The 10,950-nt window shown below is 33.1% G+C and overlaps 1 protein-coding gene across 1 annotated transcript in view; it reads left to right on the forward strand.

Moving 5' to 3' along the window:
- Positions 1-310: 310 nt before the first annotated feature.
- Positions 311-10,950, forward strand: part of LOC106474667 — a 14,053-nt gene continuing 3,413 nt past the window's right edge. Inside the window, exons 1-4 of the mRNA XM_013935360.1 lie at positions 311-497; positions 3,661-3,778; positions 7,474-7,598; positions 10,285-10,375. Of these exons, the coding sequence (XP_013790814.1) occupies positions 322-497; positions 3,661-3,778; positions 7,474-7,598; positions 10,285-10,375 (510 nt within the window). The 5' untranslated portion in view covers positions 311-321. The remainder of the gene's footprint in view (positions 498-3,660; positions 3,779-7,473; positions 7,599-10,284; positions 10,376-10,950) is intronic.

Below are 10,950 nucleotides of genomic sequence, written 5' to 3' on the forward strand. Positions count from 1 at the left end.
AAAAACTTTCTTTTACAAATATTTTTTACTTGACACTTCAATATTTGCAGCATTACAAAAAGGTGATTATATTTTTTCAATTTTCATCACAATAAATGGGCATTAGGTGAACCATAGTTAGAAAGTTGACTTGACGAATTCAGTTTTTTTTCTTCATGTATGTGTATGTATTTGTCCATTTGTGGTTTTAGTTTATTGGTGCATTTTTAATTTATGGTACAAGACATATTTGACCCTATTGGTTTCCAAAAAAAATACATTATTAATTAACCGAGCTATTTAAATACTTTCTTCCAAGCATCAGGTGGCACTCCATGCATTATGGCGAGATCGGTGGGAGAAGGGTTCAATTTATTAGTGTTCATAGTTTTTTTACATTTAGTTTTTCCTTTATTATGTAATTCTGAAACCTGCACGAAAATAAACTCTTGCGTTTGTAAATTTAGTAATGGATCTGTGATAAACTTAACTCCTCTTGCATCTAAAGATACAGCACGGTACGCTTAGTCAAGTTTGTATTCTAATATAATGTAACTTGTAAGTAGTTAGTTTTGCATGCATGTTTTTGACAAGATTTGGGGACTTTGATCATGTGAATCCAACAACTTGTAGAACAAGTTGAATGTCACATGACTAAGTCACAAGCATTGTACCTGAACTGATGAAGTTTAAGCAATCTCTGACTCGTTACACGATCTAAGTTAGATCTAAGTAGCTTAACGTTAAATCAGTGTCGAATAAAATAATGAACTATATGGTAGACAAATATTGAAATAAGCATTTTTTAAAGTTATTACAAAAATATATTTATTAAGTTTGATAATAATATAGTTAATCTAACAAAAACAATGTCAGCATTGACTTAAGTTATAACATATACAGGCCTTAGAAATGTAATTGTAGAGTTTCTTGAGATCACTGTTTAAAAATTTAAATTGAAAATGCAGTAAAACAATGCAAAGAAAAAATAAGCTACAATTTTATACTAAACCAGAAAAAAAAACGTGCAGCTCTAAACCTTAAATAACCCATGTAGGTGTTCTTAAACTCTCCTGACAACATAACATCATTTAAAATTAAATGAAAATGAAAAACAAACAACCAAAACTACATGCGAATGTTGTATTTCATTTATATGTATTACATAGTTTAAATAAAGGGGTATCAATCAAATATATAAAAGTAATGGTAATATCATCAGTAAATTATGTATAAGAGTCCTCTTGAAGGTTTGCACCTTCATTTTGTAAGGTGTTTCCAACATCTAATATTTATTTATTAATTAGTATTTATTACTAGGTTATTATTTATGTAGATTATGGTAAGACTTGGATTTTTAGAAAGAATTTGACAAAGTGTTTCATAAAAATCTTGTTAAAAATAAGTTTTATAGGCATGTGGGATTTAGAAAAGTGGCTGGTTTGAAGAAAAAGCAGAGGGAGTTCAGTTAAACTGAATTAATGTCGTCAATGGGGTACCTCAGGGATTAGTGTTAGGACCTTTACTCTTCTCAATTTCTGTCAATGACATAGATGAAGGAATGGTCAATAAATTACCTAAATTTGTTGATGATATTGAGGTCTAGCTATGAAGAAGATGCTGATGTTACTTTATAAATGATTTAGATTATTTGGTGAGTTGGATGAAATAACTGACAAATGGTATTTAACTATAATAAATACAAATGTACCCTCTAATATTTGTAATCCACGTGCAGAATGAATTTTTTCATGTGCACCAGTATTAAGGCAATGTGCAGATGTGCTCTACCAGTTTTTTTTACTGCCTTAGTCCTACCATTCTCACCATCAAGTATGAAATTATACTTATAATTCAAATTATGATAACCCACAGGCAGTGTTCCCTTTAAGCTGTATGGCTGCACAATAACCAATCAAGTGCCACGCACATCCTCAGTAATTGTGAGGAGTCTCAACACGTTGACGGCCTTAATGACAATGGCAGCTGATAGGCCTAAAGCCCAAATAACCAACTGGTAGCCCTAATGATCCAATAGGGTCGATGGTCTACAAATACCCCCCCCCCCTAAAAACTATCTTCATTTAAGGTAGTTTTATTCTTCTAACAAGGTGGTTGGCTTTTGGAATGGGGTGCCTTTAAATGTGGTGTGTGTGTAGTAAGTTTAAGTGAAGGGATCACTTTGAGATTTTTCTTTCTTTTTCCAATGGGATGAAACAGTTGTTTTCCTTAAATTTTGTTATGTTTAGCATTGTAATAGTATGGGATGGTATCCATCATTTCAAAGACTGATAACATATATAAGCCAGTGTATCCAAAACTGAGCATCATTTCTAAAAGAATACCGAATATCGAGGGCTGAGTGCACATGTCATCGGCATGTGGTCTTTCTGTTCTTCATAATTAAGTGATCAATTCTTAAAATTCATAACATTTTAAAGGGACACAAAGGAGCTTATTAGCACATCAAGGATGTCTCTTCAAGCTCCCAACTATATCCACCCCCTACTACTTGTGTATTCATCCAATCTTTTCTTGAACTGGGTAAAAATTTCTTCCTCCATCACCCTCGAAGGCAGCTCATTCCAAAAGCCTGTTTGAAAAGTAATACTGTCCAAGCTGCAGACGACTCCTATGCTGCTAACATTTGAATTTATGACCCCTTGTTTCTTGGCAGTGGTAATAGCTCTTTGTTGTGCAGAGGGGTGAATGTCTATCTAAAATACATTTTCAGATTAGGAGAATATTAACTTTTGAAAATTTAATGCCCTAAGTTTTACATGCCGAGTTTACGGAAGTATCTAACACTATACACTTAGAGATGGATGGGTATTCAAAGCTTGTGATGTGCAAAAACATGTTCTTGGCAGTGGTAATAGCTCTTTGTTGTGCAGAGAGGTGAATGTCTATCTAAAATACATTTTCAGGTTAGGAGAATATTAACTTTTGAAAATTTAATGCCCTAAGTTTTACATGCCGAGTTTACGGAAGTATCTAACACTATACACTTAGAGATGGATGGGTATTCAAAGCTTGTGATGTGCACAAAAATGTTCTTGGCAGTGGTAATAGCTCTTTGTTGTGCAGAGAGGTGAATGTCTATCTAAAATACATTTTCAGATTAGGAGAATATTAACTTTTGAAAATTTAATGCCCTAAGTTTTACATGCCGAGTTTACGGAAGTATCTAACACTATACACTTAGAGATGGATGGGTGGGTATTCTGTGACTAAGAAACTTTGAGAACAAACTGAAAAAGAAAATCATTCAGTGGTTTTATTTAACTTATTAGTCGCTCAGTCCACAAGTGTCTACTAGAATATGTACTCCATCTTGGATCCAGAATAGAACAATTGAATATAGAATAGTGAAGAATTAAATGTGTATATCAGTTATTGATAAGAGTTTTATCAAGATAAACATTGTTACTTGTAATCAGTGTATATGTATTTTATTCATAATTTTTGTTGAACCCAATATTATCATAGCTTTAGAAAATTATAATGATTTATTGTTAATATACTGTGTATTTATTATCCAAACTAACTACTTTAGTTAAGTTATTATTACATATTAACTGCACCTCAGGAACAATTACATGTAGGTTTTATAAGTAGCTGCTACCACTAACTGAAATGTTTATACAATTATGAAGCTGACTAAATTAATGATGTTTGTAGGTGGCGAGACAAAGCTACTTCAACTAATGACACCTACAGGTATTTCTACAACCCTTGCTTTGACTTCAAGGAAGGTCCTGCAGATAGTCCTCTAGAGGACTGCTCTACTGAAGTAGCAGTAAGTGTTAGTTGTTGTGTGTCTTCATAGCATCCAGTTCATGTGTTGAACACAGAAACAACGTCAAGATAATGTTTCATTTGACGAGACCATTTCTGTATTAACCATGTATGCAGTATGTAACATCTTGGCTAATATTTGTGATTGTGAAAACCATTAGCAGTAAGTGTTAGTTGTTGTGTGTCTTCATAACGTCCAGTCCATGTGTTGAACACAGAAACAACGTCAAGATAATGTTTCATTTGACGAGACCATTTCTGTATTAACCATGTGTGTAGTATGTAACATCTTGGCTAATATTTATATTGTGAAAACCATTAGCAGTAAGTGTTAGTTGTTGTGTGTCTTCATAATCGTCCAGTCCATGTGTTGAACACAGAAACAACGTCAAGATAACGTTTCATTTGACGAGACCATTTCTGTATTAACCATGTATGTAGTATGTAACATCTCGGCTAATATTTGTGATTGTGAAAACCATTTAGACCATGAGCCGTCACGCTCGTAGTATCTCGTGACACCTTGCAGTAGAATGATGGTTATAGCTGATTTCTCAACAATTTTTCATAAGTGATTAGAGTTAGAAGCTTGTGCCTTCATACATCTACATGTATATATCTCAAATATGCTATTATATTAACTCAAGGTTGCTGCTACATTAATTCAGTTACTCAGTTTTTCACTGTTATTGGTTATGATGTTTGAATAATTATGAACAACATTTATTGTTATTTTGTGTATTAAGACTGTTGCTCACTAATTACCACTTATTACTGTTAATAATATTTTGTAGTGGCTATTCAACACCTACCGTTGTCATACAATCATTCTGTCAAGCTCACTAATTACCACTTATTACTGTTAATAATACTTTCTAGTGGCTATTCAACACCTACCATTGTCATACAATCATTCTGTCAAGCTTACTAATTACCACTTATTACTGTTAATAATATTTCTGTGGCTATTCAACACCTACTGTTGTCATACAATCATTCTGTCAAGCTCACTAATTATCACTTAATACTGTTGATAATACTTTCTAGTGGCTATTCAACACCTACCGTTGTCATACAATCATTCTGTCAAGCTCACTAATTACCACTTATTACTGTTAATAATACTTTCTGGTGGCTATTCAACACCTATGGGCCCGGCATGGCCAGGTGGTTAAGGCGCTTGACTCGCAATCTGAGTGTCGCGTGTTCGAATCCTCATCACACCAAACATACTTGCTTTATTAGCCATGGGGGCATTATAATGTGACAGTCAATCCCACTATTCGTTGGTAAAAGAGTAGCCCAAGAGTTGGTGGTGATGACTAGCTGCCTTCCCTTTAGTCTTACACTACTAAATTAGGGACAGCTGGTGCAGATAGCCCTCGTATAGCTTTGCGCGAAATTCATAACAAAAAACAAACACATCAGTGCCTACTGTTGTCATACCCTTATTCTGACAAGCTCACTAATTACTATGCTACTCTATATGGCTGTACTTACTGCATAATTTTCCTACCCACCCCATAAGTTTCCAATGTATTAATTAATCTCACATTAGACACCTTACCAGAGGCTTATTTAAAGTCAGGTACACAATGTGTTCATCTAAAATAGGCAGAGATTGTAACCAGAAAGGAATGTCGAACAAAGTAATCTATGTTTAGAATAATTTAATATATGCCATCTTATTTTCAAAAATACTTTCAACAACAGGTTCTAACATCTTGCTAAAAACAGAATAAAAAATTAGACTAACAGGCTTCCGATTTTCCCAAATCCTTTTAGACTCTTTCTTTTTAAAAATACGATCACAATCTTATAATCATCAGGAGACCATGAGTAAACAGCAGTTGAACTACTTTTATTAGCTATGTTTGTCTCGTCAGGGCCAGGAGCCTTATTCTCAAGCTCTTCTAAAGCAGTTGCTTCTTCAACATCCAACTGAAGAGAAGTTAAGCCTTTTTGGAAACTTCACAGACTTGCGTCATCTTTTTTTTTTCCTCTTATTCCCTAAAAATTTTAAAGGATATGTCCAATTGGCACAAAAAATACTTTTTGAACTAGTGTAAAGGTGAATGAACTCTGAACGTAATTCAAGATGTTTTTTATACCATCAATTTATGATTTCATGATCTGAAACCATTGCAAGTTCAGTGTAGTCCTTAACTATGAAACTTGGGTTTTTTTATTATTGAAGTAAGCTACACGTAGGAAATATAGTGCATGCATCAGATCCAGCTTAGACAATGATATAATATGTTTTTAATAGTTCATCATAAAAAATATACTAATGCATGTCCTACAGCCTTTTTTTTTTACAGTTCCATTAACACACAGAAATCAAAATGAATTAATCACAATGGATTTGTTATAACTTGTCATGCATTCAGAAGTTGTAATTTGGATATAACAGAAACACTGTAATATATTTATCTTTTTCATGGCCTGGCGTTTTCTTGTGCTTGACTCACCCTTTCATTATAACATGATAGTCAATCTCACTATCTGTAGTTGGAGAATAGTCCAGGAGTTTGAGTTGTGTGATAATGGCCAACTAGCACAGATAGCCTACGAGTATCTTTACATGAAACTTCCACAAACAATTTTTATTTTCAAAATAGTTTGCCTGTGGCAAAGCACAGATAGTCCCAATTTGCCAATTGATTAATCGTTGAGCTTGTTAACTGATTACATTCAGCTTATCGATTATTCTCACATGAGACTTGATGTTGGAATAATTAATAGTAGTAACTGGAAACAGAGATGTGTGATTAATGGAATTTGCCAATTGATTAATCGTTGAGCTTTTTAACTGATTACATTCAGCTTATCGATTATTCTCACATGAGACTTGGTGTTGGACTAATTAATAGTAGTAATTGGAAACACTAATCACAATTACTTGATCATTTTCATGAATCAAAACAATTCGATTAAGTGAGCAACCTGGACTTACTTGAAAATGACAATGAGAAATCATAATGACAATATTTGAATTACTTGGATAGTTGGAATAATCGAAAACAGTATTGATTTGTTTGTTGTTAAGCACAAAGCCATGAAACCATTAATCACACATCTCTGTTTCATGCATGTTTCTTATTCTGGTAACAGAAAGTGTTTGAAAAGTATTTAATTTATGATCACTTGTGGTAAGGAAAACATTTCTGAATCACGTGCTTTCTTTGTTTAGTGCTTATAAGTAACTTAAAATCTTTGTATCATGACAAGAGTGAAAACCACAGATTCAGGAATTAACAACATGAAGCTAAAAGTTTTGATCAAAAGTTCAATTTTCAGCAAATATCTTGGATTGTTTTATTTTACCAATTTTTTTCATTATCATTAACAAGTTATTGATAATTGTTTGCCATCTCTGGGCCTTGTATGTTTTCATGTGTACACAGTTGCTACACGTTTAACTGTTCTCCATAAATTATTTGGCAAGATGCACGTATATCTGTTAGGTAAATGAAAATAACAGTTTAGTAATGTTTATGATTCAGTTTTATTATCTTGATTAAACGTACATGATTTTGTTCTTAACATTGTGTGTTTGAATTCAAAATACCATATGTACTAAAAATTAATAGAATTTTATGAATTTCAGTAACAACATCAAAAACAATATTGTGAGTGAATATATGCTATTTGTCAACAAAATAAAATACATTTTCAAATTTCTTTTAATTCTAGGCTTGCCAAGTTAGTCCTGACCATAAATTATACTACAATCTGGGAAACCAGGCAAGTGCCCAGTTTCACTGGAATAATACTGGCAATGTTTTACAGTTAGTTTACCAAGCTCCACACACAAGAAAGTAAGTTTTTCTCTAAATCTCAACAAGGTGTGTGTGTGTGTGTATATTAACAAAAATCCATAGTTTCTGCTAGTTTATGTCGTCACTGTTCCGTTAAGCAGAGTGGTGTATATTGGTTTGCCTCTGTCTGTTCTGATCCTGTGAAAACAATATCTCAAGATTAAATAGATGGAGTTTGACTAAATTTATGAATTAAATACTATGTACAGAATTCTAGATCTGGTTAACTTTTGAAGGTCAAGGTCAATTAAATTGGGGGAACATGATTAACTTTTGAAGGTCAAGGTCAATTAAATTGGGGGAGTATGCATTATAACATTATTGGAGCACAAGGGTTTCATTAACACAACTTGCACGCATCTAATCTTTATGTACGTGAACAATTAAATATGAAGTGTGGAGAAAGAGAGGAGGATGATATGGACAGTTAAGTGTTAATTTCTATATTGAATTGTTCCAGAAACTTGTACTGTATGCTGGTATGTTGAGAGAACATTTTGAGGGGAGGGGACAATAGAAAGAGTCTGAATGATTGATCAGCTGGAAACCTCTGTGAGTTGAGAGAGGTAATTATTGCTGATTGGCTGGTAACTTCTGAAAGGAGTAGGCCAAATGAGGAATTCTCTAAACTGTGTGGGCTGAGCATGAAGATTAGAATGTAATATTCAAATACTAAATTTATCGCTCTCTCTCTCTCATAGCATGTATTTCATGTTTAAAAACTTCCATGTTCCAAATCTGAAACAAGATTAGTCTGGTTGAGGTTGTGTCCAAGATTCCTCCTGAAGAACTAATCGACTGTTTCGTGGGATAGTTGTATTATGTCCTACTTTACGTTGTGATAAACGACAACTTTACGATTATCACAGGTACTTCTGAAATGTTGCAGTCTATTTTTATTTTGTCAGCTGCAGGGAGACTGTGGATCATGAGAGCAGTTTTGACAATCTTAGAGTCGTTAGCTTCTGGTCTATAAGGGTTAAGACCTGCTGTAAACTTTAGACTTTTGTATAGTTTTTTTTTTACTGTGTATGTTGTCTGTGCATTGTTGTTTCTGAATTTTAGTTTTGATTTTAGGATTGTTTTAGTTATTGTAAGCTTCAAGTTATAGCTAAAACTTATAAATTAGTCCTGTAAACCCCACTGAAGTGTCTAAAAACGGTATTTCATTCTGTAGCATAACTACATCTTACAGGAATATTAATTTCCACTATGTCAGAGTTCAGATTCTTGTAACTACCCGTATGTGAACCCTATATGTTAAAATTAAACCTTTTGTTTATTTTGTAGAAACTAATACTACTGAACAATTGGTAGTTTACAAACAAACATCTTGGAATGCTTTAATAACAACACAAAGTTTAGTTACGTGCACATGTAATTAACGTACGCTTTAATAGGTAGTTATGATGTGTTCCCCACAGTGATCTACCTTGATGCTACAGTTAGAAAAATGACATAAATAAAATATTATACTGTGTTAAAATATAAATATTAATAAACAAGGTATTCGTGGAAGGAGATACATTGTAATAATCAATTTGATAAAATTTTACAAGGGACAATATATAACACTCCCCGAGGGTTCTTATGACCCGAGAAAAAGAGTACGAAAGGCCCAAATCATGTGCTGGAGGTGAAGCTGGGACGTGTGCTATTGTTATTATTACTACTCTTTCGTGCATCGTAGACTGTAGTAATTGTAAGATCTTACACATTCCCTGGATAAAATAAATATTGTCTATGTTATATCATATTACTTGAACTGTTGCCCCTCTTACTAAACGTCAACTACTCTGTAACCAATTAATCCTTTTTTTTTACTATTTTTGTTCTACAGACAACGACAAATTAAAATAGCTTATTATCAATTCTCTGTTTTAAACAAACATCTTCGTACGTGTATGAGAAGTTCAGTTTCTAAAGACTGATATTTTTACTTGTAATAAAACTATTAACTCTCCACCCATATATCAATTCTCTGTTTTAAACAAACATCTTCGTACTGTGTATGAGAAGTTCAGTTTCTAAAGACTGATATTTTTACTTGTAATAAAACTATTAACTCTCCACCCATATATTTATGCCTGCTAGACCCTTCTATGGATGATAAAGGGTTAATAAGATACAGATATTAACAAGTTTCTGCATAATTGTGGAATGAACGGGTTACATAATTAACACATACACACCCATAGTGTTAACAAAGGGCTTTTAAGAAATTGTGTTATTCAATTCATTTACTTGTTCTTATCAATGGAATAAATGGTCAGTGTTATTCCACAGTAAGTAATACATTATTTGACTGTGAACTAATGATGCAAATAGCTGTGTTTTCTACTACAGAAAAGTCATATTCTGCCATAGAAAGTCACGTGTTCGTGCCACAGAAAGTCACGTGTTCGTGCCACAGAAAGTCACGTGTTCATGCCACAGAATTTCATGTGTTCTGCCACAGAATGTAATGTTCGGAAAAATACAATGAAACTGTAATACATAATTGTTTTTTATGTGTACTGTATATGTTAATGGAGGTTACAGTTAATGAAGATCAAGTTTAAGAGAGAATTTTGTAGAAAAATCTTTTGCTATTTCATTAAATAACAAAAGACTATAATTGTGTGTGTAATAAGGTGTTTATTATTCTTTTTATTGACCCTAATTGTAGCCTTGTGGTTTTTTCCAGGCAAACAAATGTGACGTTAGTGTGTTCTAGTGAGTCGTCAAGTCCTAAACTTGATGTTTTGGGTGAAATTAACTCTGGATCTGAGCACTATGTAAGTAATTTTTTTACTTACAGAGTGCTCAAATCCCGGTTTTTGTGTTTTTACTTACAGAGTGCTCAGATCCATGTTTGTTTGTTTTTACTTACATAGTGCTCAGATTCATGTTTAGTTCTTTTTTTTACTTACATAGTGCTCAGATACGTGTTTAGTTCTTTTTACTTATATAGTGCTCAGATCCAAGTTTTTTCTTTAGGTTTAGTTTGTTTTTTTTACTTACATAGTGCTCAGATCCAGGTTTAGTTTGCCAGGTTTAGTTTGTTTGTTTTTTACTTACATAGTGCTCAGATAAACAACAAACTAAACCTGGATCTGAGCACTATGTAAGTAAAAACAACAAACCAAACCTGGATCTGAGCACTATGTAAGTAAAAACAACAAACCAAACCTGGATCTGAGCACTATGTAAGTAAAGAAAACAACAAACTAAACCTGGATCTGAGCACTATGTAAAGTAAAAACAAACAAACTAAACCTGGATCTGAGCACTATGTAAGTAAAACAACAAACTAAACCTGGATCTGAACACTATGTAAGTAAAAACAAACAAACTAAACCTGGATCTGAGC

This window comes from Limulus polyphemus, unplaced genomic scaffold, assembly GCF_000517525.1.
Source record: "Limulus polyphemus unplaced genomic scaffold, Limulus_polyphemus-2.1.2 Scaffold7502, whole genome shotgun sequence".
Lineage (NCBI taxonomy): Eukaryota > Metazoa > Arthropoda > Merostomata > Xiphosura > Limulidae > Limulus > Limulus polyphemus.